This window comes from Dromiciops gliroides, chromosome 1 (assembly GCF_019393635.1).
Source record: "Dromiciops gliroides isolate mDroGli1 chromosome 1, mDroGli1.pri, whole genome shotgun sequence".
NCBI classification, from domain to species: Eukaryota; Metazoa; Chordata; class Mammalia; order Microbiotheria; family Microbiotheriidae; genus Dromiciops; species Dromiciops gliroides.
In genome coordinates, this window is record NC_057861.1 from 223847237 (window position 1) to 223865363 (window position 18127).

The window sequence follows — 18127 nt, forward strand, 5'->3', positions numbered from 1 at the left end:
ATTCAGATGTGATAATTCCCATGTCACAATGAAATTAATGACCTGGCTTCATGGTGGCTCCTTTTTTGATTTTTGCATGTATGAAGTCAGGAACATGTAATATGGTAGAAATCTGTGACATCAGGTTTCATTTTGATAGGTTTGACTTGGTAAAGACTTTTCCTTTGGAGCCTTGTTATTTTCACCTATGTCTGTACTTCAGATAGCTGAGGGACTGCTCATTTTCTCATCCTTACAATTTAGGTAACTGCCACCAGGTTGAGTGGTGGTCTCCGACTTAGAGAACTGACTAGACGTTTTCCAGGAGTGGGTGATTCAAAGAGCACACATTTCACTTTTTTTCTTTTTCTACAAAAATACAACTCTTTATTAAATAACATGCATAAATCCTAACTCATTCATTATAAACAAAATTATACAAAATTTAGAGCATTAAAGAAACACAACTTTTAAACCACAATTTAAACACCTTTTTCATTTAATTTCAACTGATATAAAATAACTTTTAAATATAACCAGAGTGTTCCCCCAAAGTAAGTAGAAAATAAACTCTTGAATTTTCTTTTAGTTAAAAACTTCCTGGGGTACTATAGCTCTCAATCTTTAGTATTTGGGAGCTTAAGAGCAATTTTGGTGTGCAAAGCCCTTAACTACTTGTTTATAATTTCTCAGAGATGTGGTTTTGTTTTGTGAGTTCTCTCAATTAACTTTAAATCACTACCTGGCACAAGAGCTCCCTCTCCTTTAATTTCTAGTCTTTATGATGTATCTATCAATAAATCAGAAAGATAATAAATGTCAGGAAGTGGAATTTGAGAACCATATCTTCCTGACCCTGCATACTACATGCAAATTCCTGCATACTATCCACTATATCATACTGCCCTGTGAAAGGAAGCAAAATTCTGGTAGAGAGAATACAATTTTTGAGGTCTAGAGCTACAGATAAAGTTAATTCATTTTCACAAACCTCATCTGAACAAGTAATGACAATTTTCCCTTCCTTAAATTGGCTACATCAGACTTGAATGCCTGGTCACATACCATTTTTTTTTGTTTCAATTTTCAAGTTATTTTAATTTTTATGGTCGGATATACTATTTTATCCTAACTTCCTTTTTCAGGAAAATGTAGATTAAAAATATTAAGTTGTGCCTTTCATATAAAAACAATTGCTTTAAGTTTTTTCTTAATAGAATAAACAAATGGTCTATGAGCACTGAGGGATATGGTATTATTCACTACAATTCAGCATACATTCACTAAAAACATATCATGACAAAATAATATCTCATCCTTTCAATAGGACTGAAATGGAGCAGAGGAATATTGTAGTCAAAAGGTTTTTGGCAAGGCATCTGAAAAAATGTCCCAAGATTTCCTTGTGGACAGCCTTAATTGAGAAATGTAGATTGGATGATATAGTTAGATGTGCTATTGAGACTCCCTAACAAACATTGAATAATGAATTGTTGGAAACCTGGAATTCTCCAGTTGGGTGCCACAGAACTCTCTTGGGTCCTGTTTCATGCAGGATTTTTATCAATGACATGAAAAGGAAATGTCATGCTTATCAAATTTACAGGTATCATAAAATCATAGGTCTAGAGCTGGCAGGGACCTCAGATTAAAATAAATAAGGACAAATATGAATTTCTTTATAGATTCAATGTCTGATTGAGAGGTGTGGTTAATCAATTAAGCAAGGAAGCATTTATTGGAAACCAACTGTGCCAGACCTACAAAAACAAAAATGAGTGTATCTGCCTTGAGAGACTTATATTCTATTGGAAGAGACAACACATACACACATAAGAACGTACTATATAAATATATGTGTATATGTATGTGTGTGTGTGTGTGTATGTGTATGTATAAAAGACACAGTAACTTGGTGGGAGGCACAAAATAGCTGATGGGATCAGGAAAAGCTTCAATGTAGATGATTTGAGCTGAGTTTTGAAGGAAACTAGGGATTTTAAGATGAAGAAGTGAAGAGGGAGTTCATAGGATGTGGAATGTTGTTGGTGAATAACAGCAAGAGGTCCAGTTGGACTAGACTGTAAAAGTGTATGAAGGAGAATGATGTTTAATAAACCATGATGGCAGTTCATGTGAAGACCACCTCAGGGTTTTAGTTAACAGTAAACAAAATGATTCAACAGCTGATTTGGAGAATAAAGGATTATCTAGAAAAAGACAAGTAATAGTTCTATGGTATTCTGGCCTGGCCAGATTATATCTGGAGCACTGTATTCAGCTCTAGTTGCTGCATTTTAAGAGAAAAATTGACAAAATAAAGGATGTTCAGAGGTAGGTAACCAGATATTAAGGGAAACTGAAAATATATAAAGAATAGTTGAAAGATATGAGGAATGTTCATCCTGAAAGAAGATTTAGGGGGAACATGATGGCTGATTTCCATTTATTTGCAAGACTGTCTTATGTAAGATGCATTAAGTTTATTCTGTGTGGATTAAATGGGCAGAACTAGGGCCAGTGGGTTAGTTAGGGAAGTAGAATTTGACTTAATATAAGGAAGACATTTCAAAAAATTAGAGCAATTCCAAAATAGAATGGGTTCCTTAGGGAGAGGGATATATTGACTTCTCCATCACTGACAGTGTTCAAGTAGAGGTGGGCTGAGTTTTTTGTTAGAGATATAAAGTACAGGATTCCTGCATATAACACTAGTCTAAACTACATGACTTCTAAATTCTATGGAACATCTTGGAACATTTCTGGGATCGATGAATTTACAATTCAACAAAACTAATACTTCAACACCTACTCTGTATTTCTGATCGATCATATATCAAAAAAAGGCCCAAAATTAATCTGAATTCCTAAAGAGAACTATACCTATCATTAAAAAGTGCCTAGACGCTGTGTATTCCTTTTCTGCTATGCTTACTTTGACATGTCTAGTATATTAATTAAAATATAAATTGATAATATGTAAAAGCCCTAAGTTTAATATATACCTTTGTAATAATGAATTGCAATATTTTTTCCCAGTTCATCTAATGTGATGAACTCAAGTTTGATTACATTTTAATTATTCTGGAATAAAATTTTTACTTTATGAGCTGGTTTACTTTATATCATGCCATTTCTCATCTATTTGATTTTTCTTTTTTTCATTGCATTCACTTGAATGCAATGCATTTACTATTATATTTTAGAATCAACAAAGCATTGTGAAAAGCTGTTGAAAATTTCTTCTATGTTTAACTGCTTTTTAGCTAGCCTAATTTTTCTCTGAGTCTTCCTTCAAATGTTATGGGTTAACAATTAAGTTTCTTGGCTGGTTTCAGATCTAAAATATTCCTGAGTCTCACCTATCAAATATTTTAAAGAGAGAACTATTTCTGTGCTTTTTAAACAGATATATCACCATTTCTGATTATTAAAAAAAGTAAAATCTTGCTTGGATTTTAAAATTTTATAAATGACATGTTCAACAACTTGTCAATTAGGAAAAAATAATATTTTCAGAAATATTGCAACAGATGTCAGCATATCCCTAGGTTTCTTTTACTTATTTTAACTACCAAATTTGTTAATTAATTCAAAAAGTCTAATTTTATTTTTAAAAGTGCAAAGGTTATTAAGCTTAAAATAATTCCAGCAATGTAAAAAAATTTTTACAATGATTTAACATGACCGATACAATTTATTAAACATTATATTTACAGATTCTTCCATAGGTAAATATTAAAATAGACATTTACAATTTTAGAATTTTCATTCAAAGGCATTTTGTTGGAAAAAATAGGCTCTACTGTGAGATGATGACTTAAGAGCAAAAATTTTTGTGTATGTTTAACTTTAAACAAACCTATTTTTTTTAACATATTAAGTTATAGGCACTACCATAGAAGACTAGTATGAAACACGGGCCCGTAAGTGTTACATTGGTTTAGGTATCAGTTACTGAAGGGAGCTGAATTGTGTGAAGCATGCAATATAGCTAAGTCACAATCTTTATAGTTATGGTGATGAAATAAGCTAAATTGAACACATGCCTTATTATTCGAAAGTTTTGCCAATCAGAAAACACTACATACACTCAATTAAGAACAACAACTTTGGTCCAATAAAACATCAGACAAAACAATTTTACGATGAAAATATCTATTTCTTTGTATGGATTCTTGACAATCCATCTTTTGTACAAGTTTTGACCGTTAATTACAAGACTATTTACATTTGCACAATATGTATAAAATAAGTTATTAAAAAGGAAGACAATATTACATCTTTCAAAAACTGTACAATTAATTTACAAAATATAATAAGTTGAACAAATATTTCTTTTCAATTTTTCTTCCACATTTAGTGCTATTCTGTGGGAGTTAAATTATTGAGTTTAATGATACAAGCTTTAATAAAACCTCTAGAAGATTTAAATATCAATGGGTGTCTCATTTATCTCACTTAGTATGATAACAACTTCCAGCATTGTTATCAGTATCTCACCTTCTTTAGTATTTTCCACAGTTTGACAACATATTCTAATGCCATAGTTAATTTTTACCAATATAAATAACAGTCTTTAGTGGGAAACTGGTTTTTGATCTAAAATCTAAATAATTTGTGTCACTTATTAGAAAATGACATTATTTAGTATTTAACAAACTTTAACAAAACTTTGCTAAAGAATTTTGAAAGAATAATACCTGAATTATTGCAAAAGGCCATATGCCACAGTATTAAGTGCTCTAATGAAACAGTTGCATTTTAGATTATCGCATTTAAACAGTCTCCATAAAAAGTGAAATCAGGAAAAGATAGTTGTCATATAGGTGTTAATTCAAAATCATCATTAACATCAACAAGAGGAACATAGAACTCCTGAATTTCATAAATGCTGATAGATTTGTAAGTGGCAGGATCAAGTTCCTGGAGCTTAAGCTGCCACTCCAGTCTCTGGACAGCATTTAAAGCTGCTGCTTCATGCTGCTGCCTCATCAAAAGACAAGTCTATTTAAAGGAAAAGAAGATAAGTGCAATTTGTAACAAAAGCAAATTGAAGAGAAAAAAAAATCCAAGTTTTTCCATTGATTGTGATGGATAGTCTAGATTAGAATAGTAAATTCTTAAATATGCATACTTTCCTATTTTAACTATCTCTGTGATAATTTCTAGGCAAAATTACAATTTATATGGATTAACTGTATTCATTTTATGGGTTAGAATTACAGAATATGCCCCCAAATTGTGAAAGAAAACTTTTTATGATTATTGTTATCTAAATAAATAGAAAATGGATGAAAAATATGAACAAAATCTCAAGGTAATCTATATTCTTTATGGATTACTACTAATTCTTTAACCCCCCCCCCTTTTGGGCCTTCTATCTCAGAACTATAAGAAGGTATGCAACTTGGATTAAGATCCAACAATTATGAAAACCCCAATTAGAAAATGTTTTCAAAGTATTCATAAACTACCATACTCTGCAATACCAAGAGCCAGTGTACTTTCTTTCTTTGGTCAGGAATAAAGATTCATGCTTATTCTTGTGAACACTCCTTTCCCAACTCTTTCCACTGTAAATACACTTTTTGTCCATGTTTTTTGGATGGAGCAGACATTTGGTTAAATTGAACTCCTATATATACATACCTTTAACTTATCAAACTTATCATCTACATCTTGTAACCAAGACATGAACTGTCTTGCATTAAATCGATCTCTCACAGATGTTTTACTGTCATCAGCCTGAAAAAGAAAAATAGAAATAGAGTATTATAGAACACAAATTAATCATTATACATCTTTGTCTCCTCCTAATAGCTTCTGAATGCTCTATACAAGTCACTATGAAAGATGAGATTTACTTGAATCCATTTCTCACCTCCTATTTGATCCTGCCCTTCTTGCAATTTGGTTTCTGTTTTTACCACTGTTGAAACTACTCTTTAGAACATACTAGACTTCAAATCATCATACAATGATTTTTTTCTCTGTCCTTATAGTCAATAACTTCTCTGTAAACATATGACGCTCCCTTCTTCCTCAATGATCTTTTCTACCTTGATTCCTATGACCTTATACATTCTTAGTTCTTGGCCTAACTATTCCTTCCCTGAATTCTCTTTTTCCACATACTCCTTTGATGTGGCATTTGCTGAGGTTCTGTCTTTGTCCCTTTTCTCTTTACCTACTTTATCCTTAGAGATCTCATGCATTAAAAACAATTCACTCATTCATTCATTCATCCATTCATTGAATAAGCATTTATCTCTCCCCATATTCAGTCCCATCTCTCTCAACCCCCACCCCCAAAACCTTTTGAAGTAAATATGCATAAGCAAGCAAAATAAACTCTCACATTCCCATACAAAATAAAGATCTCATGTTGCATCTTGAATCCATCACCTTTGTCAGGAGGTGGGTAACATTCTGCATCAACACTCTTCTGGAATTGTGGTTGTTCATTGCATTGATCAGAGTTCTTAAGTCTTTCAAAGTTGTTTGTATTGACAACTATTGTCATTATATAAATTGTTTTTCTGGTTCTGTTTAATTTACACTGCATCAATTCATACAAGTCTTCCCATTTATTCTGTTTTTTGTTTGTTTGTTTGTTTTTTTGCATGGCAATGGGGGTTAAGTGACTTGCCCAGGGTCACACAGCTAGTACGTGTCAAGTGTCTGAGACCAGATTTGAACTCAGGTCCTCCTGAATCCAGGGCAGGTGCTTTATCCACGTCCCATTTATTCTGAAACTACCCCTTTCATCATTTCCTCTGATGCAATGTGTTCCATTGCATTCATATACTATAATTTGTTCTACCTTTTCTCAATTGATTGTCCCCTTCCCCCCACCTTAGTTTGCAATTCTTTGCCCCATCAGAAGGAAAAACTATTAACATTTTTGCACACATGGATCCCCCCCCCCTTTCTTTTTATCTTTAAGAGATATAGTTCTAGTAGTATCTAGTAGTGGTCTCTCTGGGTAAGAGGAAATGCACATTTAGTAATTTTCTGGGTATAGTTCTGAATTCCCAATTCATAGCTGTACCAATAGAGTATAAATGTGCCTATTTCCCCACAGCCCTCCAGCATTTGTTATTTTCCTTTTTGAGGTCAACTTTGCCAATGTAATGGGTATTGGATGGAACCTCAGAGTTTCTTTCATTTGTGTTTCTCTAATTATTAGTGATTTAAAGCATTTATTCATTTAGCTATTGATAGCTTGGATTTCTTTTGAAAACTGCCTATACATAACTTTTGACCATTTATCAACTAGAAAATAGTTCTTAATCTTATAAATCTGAATCAGGTCCTCATATATCTTAGAAATAAGACCTTTATTAGGGAAACTTGTTCAGATTTAATTTTTCTGTTGCTTTGCCAACCTTAACTACATTTAACTTATATATTTTTTAAAAATATTTTTTTTGTTAAATGATGAAAATTCACCTCTTTCTTAAATCTTCCTCTTCCACCCCTGTCAACTTAAAAAGAAAACCCTTGCAGGAAATATACATAGTTAAGCAAAACAAATTTCCACACTGGCCATGCACAAAAATATATGTTTCAGTCTGCATTCTGAGTTTATAATCTGTCAAGAGGTGGGTGCATATTTCATCATAAGTTTTCTGGAAACACTGCTGGTCATTGTCTTGATTTGTATTTCCTGTCCTTTATAAAGAAGAGGGCTATAAGAGAGGAGTGTTCTTATCTAGGTTTAATGCATTCTGTTTTTGCTCCTGTCCTTCTTTTTCCCTAGACCAGTGTCAAATTACAGATTTTCTTCTTTCTCCCTTCCTTTCTTTCATTCTTTCTTTCCCACCTTTGAGAACTAGTATCCATGGTTAGAGTTCATTTGCTTAGGATGAATCCCTCACTTAATCCCTAGGATCTATTATTTCTCTCCTTTTTCTCCTTTCCCTCTGGTTTCCCTGTTGAAATATATTTCTGCATCCAGAGCCATTCAGATGAAAATGAAGTTCAAGTGTCACCCTCCTTCCTTGTTTGTATAATCTGTTCAAGTGCTCAAATTATATGATTTCTCCATCCTTTTTCTCTTTTCCCTCCTACCCTAATATATTTCTTTTCTCCTCTCTTTTCTTTTTTAAAAGATAATAAAAGCAACAATAATAACAAACTATTTCCAGGCCCTCTGCCTTATTAGACTTCCCCTATTACCCCTGATAATAAAGTTCTGAGGTTCATATATCATCTCCCCATATTAGATCATAAAAAGCTCTTCTTTGTTTAGACCCTTATGATTATTCACTAACATTTATCTTATGTTTCTCTTGTGTCTCATGTTTGAATTTCAAAGTATCTGTGTAGCTGTAGGTTTTTCATCAGGAATACTTAAAATTTCTGTTTTTCATTAAAAGTCCACCCCACCCCCAAGATTATACTCAGTTTTTCTGGGTAAATTATTCTTGGTTGTAAGCCTATATCTTTTTTTTTTTTTTTGCGGGGCAATGGGGGTTAAGTGACTTGGCCACGGTCACACAGCTACTAAGTGTTAAGTGTCTGAGGCTGGGTTTGAACTCAGGTACTCCTGAATCCAGGGCTGGTGCTTTAACCACTGCGCCATCTAGCTGCCCCAAGCCTATATCTTTTTCTTTTTGAAATATCATATTCCAAGCTCTCTACTCCTTTATGGTAGTGGATGAATCTTGTGTGATTCTGACTGTGACTTCTTGGTACTTGAATGCTTTCTTTCTGGCTGCTTGAAGTATTTTTTTCTTTCACTTGGAAGCTCTGGATTTTGGCTTCAATGTTCCTGAGAGTTTTTATTTTGGAGTTTCTTTTAGGAAGTGAACTCTTGTGCCATGCTATTAACTCTATAATGTTCATTTCTTTTCCAATGGTTTCCTCTAACAGTCTCATTTGATTATAAATAATTTTGTAGCTCTTTGTAAAACTCTAGCTTTATCTCTTCCAGTAATTCTAGTTGACTGTGGGCCCAAGCTGTGTTTTTATTTATTCATGCAAGAGTGTAATGAGAGATAGGGATGTGTGGCAATGTAGTTGGCTTTATTCATATGTAATTATTTAGTGAAAGTTATTTACTGATTAACGCATCCACAATTTTAGGTTTCCAAACCTTGCTTAATCTAATATCTCATTCCTGTGGCAATAAGGAAAGTACGTTGACTATCCTTTATGTCTAATCCACTGTTCTATGAAGAAATAGCAAAAAAAAATTCTCTGTCCTCAGATAGTTGAGCAACAAATAAAAGAGTATCTGGAGACAGTGAACATTAAAGTTTAGATATGTAAAAACCCCTTGGGGATGTGTGAAAGAGGGACTCTTTTCCCCCCAAATTCAGAGCAGTCACATATATCCTCTATTTCCTACTGATCATGATGACAATTTAAATTGCTTGCTAAATTGCAACATTATAGATATACTAAAGGGACAATCACTGTCCCTCAGGCCCTCTTCATGTTGCTGGCCTTAAGGAGTAAGAATAACTATCTGAGCTCTGTAGGGATGAGGGACGCCCTTTCTCTTCCGTTGGCTTCTTGAGCACATTGGCAATTTTATGTTTGGGATAGGGCTGCCTCCCATTTGTGTCTTAGCAGTTCCCTTTGTATGTAGGTATAACATTGTCTATCCTCAGGAATATAAAATGTCAGAAGAATTGGAACATTGGGAGCCATGTTCTCCAATTCATGAGACAAAACAACTCTGGAGGATTGAACCCAGGGCAAGCAAAAAAGGACAAGGACTGGCAAAGGTCAGCTCCTGTGGCCTCAGCCTTGTGGTACCTGGTTAGATGATGTGCATGGGATAGATTCACCTTCTTACTTTAATAACTTAGCTTATATAGAGTTTTAAAATTCCTTACAACATTGTACATTTGTTCCACTCTTAAAATGTGACAATGCAACATTTTTTTTTTCTACACCTAGGACTGACAAGCATATAGAGAATGAGTGACAAACCTTTGAAAACAGGTGCTTCAATACTGTTTCCCAATCTCCTCTGGTGGGAAAGCCCTCTTATCTTAGGCATAGCAATAAAAGTGGTTTTAGATGCAGGCTGCTACAGATACTGGGTGTGAGGGATTGTTGAGCTTTAAGTGCACACAAAGCCATTACAACAAACAAGATGAACCGTGTATGGTTTTCAGCTGTTGCAACTACAAGTATTGCCAGTGAGCCACTGCAGTGAGATATAAAGATAATTAGGAGCGAAGTTAAGCTCTAGCTGCAATACTATCCAACACTGACAGTGTACATTCATTTGAGAATTTGAACATAAATAGCAGATTATGATGAGTAACATTCAGCATTTACCCAGTATATAGCTAAATCCAGACATCTAAAGCGAAGATATGTAATATTTTGTTAGAAATACTCATTTCTGCAAATCATACATAACAGAAAGTATTCAAAAAACAAATGAATAGCCTTGAGGGAGAAGTGGGGACTGCACAAGGATTCTTCCCACATAAAGTACTATGTGGTCTTGCAGCTATGTTGGCTGAGTGCTAAAAAAAACTTTATCTTTTGAGACAAAGAAATATCCAGGAATATGCTTTTAACATTCCAAAACAAAAGTAACACATCTTTAAAGTGCATACTCTGGCAGCATTTTAATTCACTTATCCTTAACTTAAGACAGCTCGGTGATTCAGTAGATAGAGTGCTAGGCCTGGCATCAGAAAGGCGCATCTTCCTGAGTTCAAATCTGGCCTCAGACACTTCCTAGCTGTGTGACCCTGGGCAAGTCATTTAACCCTGTTTGCTTCAGTTTCTTCATCTGAAAACCAAATGGGGTTTTCATGAAGAGTTGGCCATGATTGAAAAAATAACTGAACAACAACAACAAATGTCTCCTACAGTTATTTACAAGTGATGTAAGATGCCGCTGGTGGGAGAGAGAGAAATTCTTCCCCACCTTGTACTCTTTAAGAGGCACAGGGAAAAATGTGGATTCTTCCTGCAAAGCTGGTTCTCTTGTTGACTGACTCCACAGCTCCATTCTCTCATACCAGTTTCATCACTTTTTTACTTTGTCTCTTCTGTTTACCCACATCAGTGAATGTGAGGAGAAAAAAGTAAATGGTACAGGCTTACTCTCACTGCCACTTCTCAGCCAAGTTTTCTTACCCTTTCACAGCCAAATGATCACTTAAAATATCACACATTTTATTGTCTGAATAGGTCACTCAAGGTCTGAAATGGGCAGTCTTAAAAAACTACAAATTTGAACACTGAAAATCTGAAAGGATCAATCACATTTGATAAACTGATCAATATTATTGATTGTAATGTGCCAAGCACTCTGCTAGGTGAAGAAGGTATATCTCTTTGTCTCCATTATCTACTCCTTACATCCTGTAATTTCATCAAACATACCAGGAGACTTACTAACTCTTCAAAATATAAGAAATGTTAAATAGATATACATATATATGTGCATAGATATACATATATATGTGTATAAACACACATATATGTATGAACTGTAAAGTACTTTTGGGATCATTTAATTCAAAGTCCCCTTTTACACACAAGGACAATTAGGCCCAGAAGGGGCTAAAGTGGTTTAGCATTCCTTACCACAGTTTGTTTTACAGTATAGTCTTCTGCCATAAAGTTGGGAGTGTCAGCAATGCTTCATGATGTTTGGATAGAAAACCTTTTTGGAAATGTTTGGTACTCACCCACACGCTGGGTTATATTGCACCAACTAACTGTGTGTTAAATATATGAAAATGACATGGAAAAAGTGATAAAAATGTTGACTAAGAAATAAACAGGAAAAGGTACGAGTCTACTCTTCTGAGTAGGTAAAGTCAAAGAAAATGATATTGATACAAACCAGCCATTTAAAAAAATATACTTTGAATATTGCAAAATTACAAAGAATAAGAGTGGCTCCCTAAGAAGAGAAATGAGAAGATACCCCCACTCCTTTGCAGAAGTGAGAGGCCCGGGGTGGCTAGGTGGCGCAGTGGATAAAGCACCGGCCCTGGATTCAGGAGTACCTGAGTTCAAATCCGGCCTCAGACACTTAACACTTACTAGCTGTGTGACACTGGGCAAGTCACTTAACCCCAATTGCCTCACTAAAAAAAAAGAAGTGAGAAGCCCACAAGTGTGGTGCATTTTATATATTTCAGATTTTTAAAAATATAATGATTGGTTTTGTTAATTTCTCTTATTCTTTTTCCTTCTCTTTTAAAAATATTACTCCTTTAAAAACATTATTTGTTATGTGATGGCTCTTTGTAAGGGGAAGAGGAAGGGATAGTGGGGAAAAAATCTGGTGATATAAGAAAAATATGTATCAATGAAAATTTATTTGAATAATTATTCAATTCTCTTATTTAAACTAAAACAAAAAAAGATTTTTCCTCAACACTCTTAAATCTATAAATATTACTATGCTATAAAAATACTGTTTTATATGAGAATGTATTTTCTTTTACTCTTGTTTTAGAAAAACAAAACCAAAGGGCCTTAGTTACATTCGGATTTAATTATATGAATGCTATATGCCTAAATTATTATCCAACCAAATTTGAAATCACATCTTTTTTTAATGCTGCAGAGTTAAGCCTCAAATGTAAAGAACTCATGTAACTGCAGAAGGATAGGTGCTGGACGTGTGGTAACAACAGAACAAGAGACTTTCAGGTGATCAAACTCACACTACCAATGGAGCCTGACATTTCATCTGCTATTCAGAGAGCTGCCCAGAGCACTGAGAGGTTAAGTGACTTGTGCAGGGTCATACACAGGCAATATGTAACACAGGGAGGATTTGAATGCAAGTCTTCCTGGATCTGAGGCCAGCTCTTGAGAAAAATTTCTTTTTTCGAGCTTTACATCTTATATTTTGAATCATATCTTGATTTTTCAGAAGTTTTTATAATTAGCAGATGAAACTTTAGTATTTCAGTATAAATTTAATGTTTTTCTAAAATAAAGCATAAGCTACCAGGGCTCAGTGTAAGATTCTGAATAGTCTTTTCCCTGAATCTTATCATAAATCTTCCTTCATATGATTCCATTACTTTTTCAGGATGATTGAGGGTTGAGAATCAGATTGATAGAGCTAAAAGGTACCTCAAAGTATCATGTAATAGCATCTCCTACAGATATACATGAAAACTCTTAAGGACGTATGGTTGTTTCATTCTATCTGAAAGATCTCTTTGTGAGAAAAGTGCTTTGTGAACCTAAAGGAGTATATAAATGTGGCTCATTAAAAAAAAAGATCCTTGGAGACAGAGATCCTATAATTTCCTATAAAAATTTTTTTCCCGGCATTTTATTGGTTCAATAATGGCCCTTCTTTATAATTAATAAAAATGAAAATTTCTTCTGTTTTACTAAGTCATTTCTGTCTTCATGGTTCTATGTAGATATGGGGAAAAACTAAATTACTTTTGCACAAACATTCTTCAGATATTTCAAGAGAGGTAGCATTCTCTCATCCTGTCATCCTTGACATCATTTTCACACTATGTATCTAATCTATTGCCAAACCTCATCATATCTGCCTGAACAACATTCTAACTAGTTTACCCGTCTCTCCTCATTCTGGTCCATTTTCTACTTAGCTGCCAAGGTTATTTTTTCTAAATTGTAGGTCTGACTATGTCATCCCCCATCCCTGTTCAGAGATTTCCAGTGGTTCCCTATCATATTCAGGATCAAAGGAAAAGCCTTCTGGCATTTAAAGTTCCTTCTTACCTTTCCATTCTTCTTACTTTTTAAAAAAACCTTTTTTCTCTTATGCTTTCCATGCATGCTGCAAAATGCAGCTACTCTAGTCTATAGCCAAGTCTTTGAACCCATCAGTCCATGTTCTTTCTCTGTGCCTTTGTTTTGCATTGGCCATCTCCCATGCCTGGAATACTCTGACCCCTTATCTCAACTTCAGTTTCACTAGCTTCCTTCAAAATTAAGCTTAAATTCCACCTTCTGTAAAACTTCCTTCCTAGTACCCTCAGATACTGTCTTCCTGTTTCTGAATGCCTTCATCTAATCGGTACATATTTTTTTTTTAATGTATAAGGTATTTTATTTTTTCCGTTACATGTAAAGATATAATCGGTACATATTTTGCATGTATTTAGTTGTTTACATGTTGTCTCCCCCACTGGAATGTGAGGTCATTGAGGGAAAGGGACTTTTTTTTGGCCTCTCTCTAGACTCCCAGTGCTTAGCACATAGTAATCACTAAATAAATGCATGTTGACTGAGTATAGTAGGGTGGAAAGAAATTTGGACTTGGGAAGACTTGGTTTTAAATTATGATTCTGGCACATTGGCTAGTTGACTCTGGGCAAGTCACATGGCTTGTTTCCACCTAATGCAAGATAATTAATCTAACATAACTAATCTAAGATAATTAGAGTGGTAGGAATTCATAAACAGGTGAAATCTTAGGTCACTGACATATATTTGAGGGGAAAAATGGTTAACTTTTAGTTTATTCTTCTCCAGGACAAAAATGCTACAATTTAAAATTTTTATTCATAGAAGAAGCTATTATCCATCTCTTTGAATGAATAAATGAATAAATAGTGACAACCATGATCTCTAGGTCTTTGTTCTATTTACTGTGCTTTGTTTTCTGTAACCCCATATTGCTTTTTATTTATAGTGTATATTCTCCTCTTCTGCATAATTAAGTTCATCCTATTTTGTAGGGCCATATCATCCAGGCCTAACAAATTCTGATATATAATACTGTGTTTTTCATTTACACTGATAAATAATACTAAGGTTAACAAATTATATTTCCTTAGAATTATAATCCCCTAGGTTCAGTCAGTACCAATGTTCAAAGAAAGACTTGGTACTTATGATTTTTTTTTTTTTTAGAAAAAATGTCAGGAACTTTAAACCTACTTGCTTATCCCATATGTAAGAGATAGAGTGGATCTTAGCTGTTCAAGAGACTCATACATAAAGAATACTTTAGAAACCCCTCCCTGCAAAGTACTAAGAATATAGTATTTGGTTTTTTTTAATCTGGTTTTATAAAAAAAACCCACACTTCATTTAGAGGTCCTATGTGATCGGAATGAAATAGTATTTCAGCTGTACACAGGAGACTAAAATAGTTGGAAACAGGATACCCTGCCTTCCTACATAAAAAAAAGGAGATGTCTTCTCTCCCTTAAAATTTAGGTTATTTCTTTGGACATCTAATAACAGTAAAAAAAATAGATAACATTTATGTAGAACCACAGGATCATAGATTTGGAGATAAAAGGACCTTAAAGGTAATTTTGTCCAACTTTTTTTGTTTACAGAAGAAGAAAATGAGGCCCAGAGAGATTAAGTGAAACATTCAAGGTCACACAAGGTCTCACTAAGCAGCAGAACTGGGATCTGAATCCAGGTCCTCTGACTCATGACAGGTTCTTTCCTCCATAGTATACGCTTTAAGGTTTGCAAAAAAGCTTTACACAATCTCATCACAACCACATTGTTAGGTAGGTACCAAAGGTATTATAATCATTTTACAGATGGGGGAGGTTAAGAGACTTGCCCGTGGTCATATAGTCAGTGTCAGAGATAAGATATGAACACATCTCTTTTCCAACTACAAACCTCACCATCTTCCTACTACATCATACTGTCTGTTCTTCAAAAGCAAATGACAGAAAAACATCCTGACCACAACAAAAAATGTTATACCTGAGAATCCAGGGGCACATTGTACACTTCTGCATCCAGGAGAACAGTGCACGCACTGAAGGGCAGAGTCTGATTTGCTAATGTTCTTGCGGCTCGATAATGAACACGAAGAACTTCTTGTTCATTAGATACAATGAGTTTTTCCTAGATGAACAAAGGAAAAAAACTTTTATGTGCAAATATACTTAAAAACCTATATGGTCTATAGAGTGGCTTACTTTTCCCATGAAATATCACTTGAAATTTATTTTATTTTCAGAGATTCTGAATTTGCTTTCTTTCCATTAAGGGCTTAGAAATAGGCTACTGAATTTTTAGAATGAGATTTGACAGGGTTTGAAAATGTTATTTTTCTCTTCCTTGAACTGTCTGTTCCTCTTTTGCATAGGATGATTTAATGGAAATAAAGATACCTACAAATTTTATGCCATCTACTTAAAAAACTAACATTTATAATTTATAATAGCAGAAAGGAGTGCATGAATTTTATAACACATATGTATGTGTGTTTTTCTTCTTATAAGCCTCTAAGACTATTAGGCACAAAAGAATCTCTAATGTGTACCTATAAAGGAAGTTTTCCCACTGAAAACTCCCAGTATCAATTAACTTTTTTTGGGGGGGAGGTGGGGCAATGAGGGTTAAGTGACTTGCCCAGGGTCACACAGCTAGTAAGTGTCAAGTGTCTGAGGCTGGATTTGAACTCAAGTCTTCCTGAATCCAAGGCCAGTGCTTTATCCACTGGGACATCTAGCTGCCCCCATCAATTAATTTTTTAAGTGCCTTTTTTCATTTATTTATAATTTTATTTTCCCCCAATTACATGTAAAAACAATGTTTAACATCCAATTTTAAAACTTTGTGCTCCAAATTCTCTTCTTCCCTCCCCCCTTAAGAAGGCAAGCAATTCAATATAAATTATACATGTATAGTCATGCAAAACGTTTCCATATTAGTCAGGTTGTGAAAGAAAACAAACAAAAAAAACCTCAAGAAAAATAAACTAAAAAAAAAATTATGCTTCAATCTGTATTCAGACACCATCAGTTCTTTCTCTGGAGATGGATTGCATTTTTCAGAGTTGTTTTAGATCATTTCTGACAATAACAAACTAATTCGTGGCTGATCACCTTAAAATATTAGTGTTACTTTGTACACGGTACACATTTCACTTTGCATCAACTCATGTAAGTCTTTCCAGGTTTCTCTGAGAGCATCCTGCTCATCATTTCTTATATCACAATAGTGTTCCATCATAATCACATCCCACAAGTTGTTCAGCCATTCCCCAATTTGTGGGCATCCTCTCAGATTAATTTAATTTATGAAAAATATTTATAGTTTTTAGATAACAAATATCTGAAGACAATGAACTTTAAAATGAGACTTTAAAATGCAACTTTTGGCTTAAAATTCATACTTAATTTATTTGTAAGTTTAATATATGACTGTGAAAATTCAAATTTTGGTTTGAGAAAAGAAAATGGCTAGAGCAAAGTATCTCCATCACTAATACATTTTCTCCCTAAAAGTTCTTCTTAAAGAGTAACATATAAAAGAAGATGAAAGGAAGTGTTACATTTTTAATATCACAGAGGAAAAAAGCCTCATCAGCATTATGAAACAGATACTGCCATAGCATACTATACTATAGTAATATATTAGATAACCCTACACAATATGTCAAATATATTAAGTGTCAAATTTTGGTTAAATCAAGAATGATTTTTGTGATATCTACAAATGCCTTTAAAGACAGGCAAGAGAGTATGACATAAATATTTTAAAAAGCTGTTAAAATGTTATGCTATATTTATTCACTACATCTAATTTCTTCTATTAAAATATCACATTAATTATGGTTTCTGGACATTATTATTGAAGACTAATAAGGTATGTAGTAGTAAATTTAAGGAAATTTAGGAATTAATGGCGAATACTGCATATAAAATGTTTTAAGAAGCCTTTAGAGGTTTCTGTAACTTGATGTAAATATCCTTTTTTTAATTAAAAGAACTAATATCACAGTGGATACTGTAGCCATTACAACCTTCTGGTCATCTCCTTGGGGGGCTGCTTGGGTTGGGGTAGATTGTCCTCTTGCATGCTTTAAGACAGATATTCAAGGACAAATGTAATAATGCACAAAATAATAAAAGAATAAGAGTTTTGTTATCTGAATCTAAATACTCACTTTGTAGATCAAGAAAATGATAGGTTAAGTTCATTTGTATCCAACTCTAAATTTGCAAGACCAAATAACTCTCTCAAGGCTTGGGATCTTAGAAAACTTACTTGGAAGTTGGGATTTTGCTAATTCAACAAAGAAAAATGACAGAAAACTGTCTGGAACTTCTGGTCACTTATATAATATATACTTCATCAAGAATTATGATATGGAAGAAGGTACCTTAAAATAGTTTCAGTAAGTCGTCTTTTTAATGAATTAGGCAAACAGACCATTTTCTCAAGTGAT

At 33.9% G+C, this 18127-nt stretch overlaps 1 protein-coding gene across 5 annotated transcripts in view; it reads right to left on the reverse strand.

Annotated features, from left to right (window-relative positions):
• Positions 1-368: 368 nt before the first annotated feature.
• ANKRD12 (ankyrin repeat domain 12) overlaps positions 369-18127 on the reverse strand; it is a 176203-nt gene continuing 158444 nt past the window's right edge. For 4 of the 5 annotated variants that reach the window (XM_043994086.1, XM_043993907.1, XM_043993969.1 and 1 more), the window contains 3 exons: positions 15652-15795; positions 5632-5727; positions 369-4986 (listed from right to left, as the gene is read on the reverse strand). In XM_043994086.1, coding sequence (XP_043850021.1) covers positions 4801-4986; positions 5632-5727; positions 15652-15795 — 426 coding nt within the window. In that variant the 3' untranslated portion in view covers positions 369-4800. Of the gene's footprint in view, positions 4987-5631; positions 5728-9927; positions 10148-15651; positions 15796-18127 lie in introns of all 5 variants that reach the window. The other variant, XR_006355615.1, reaches the window with a different exon arrangement.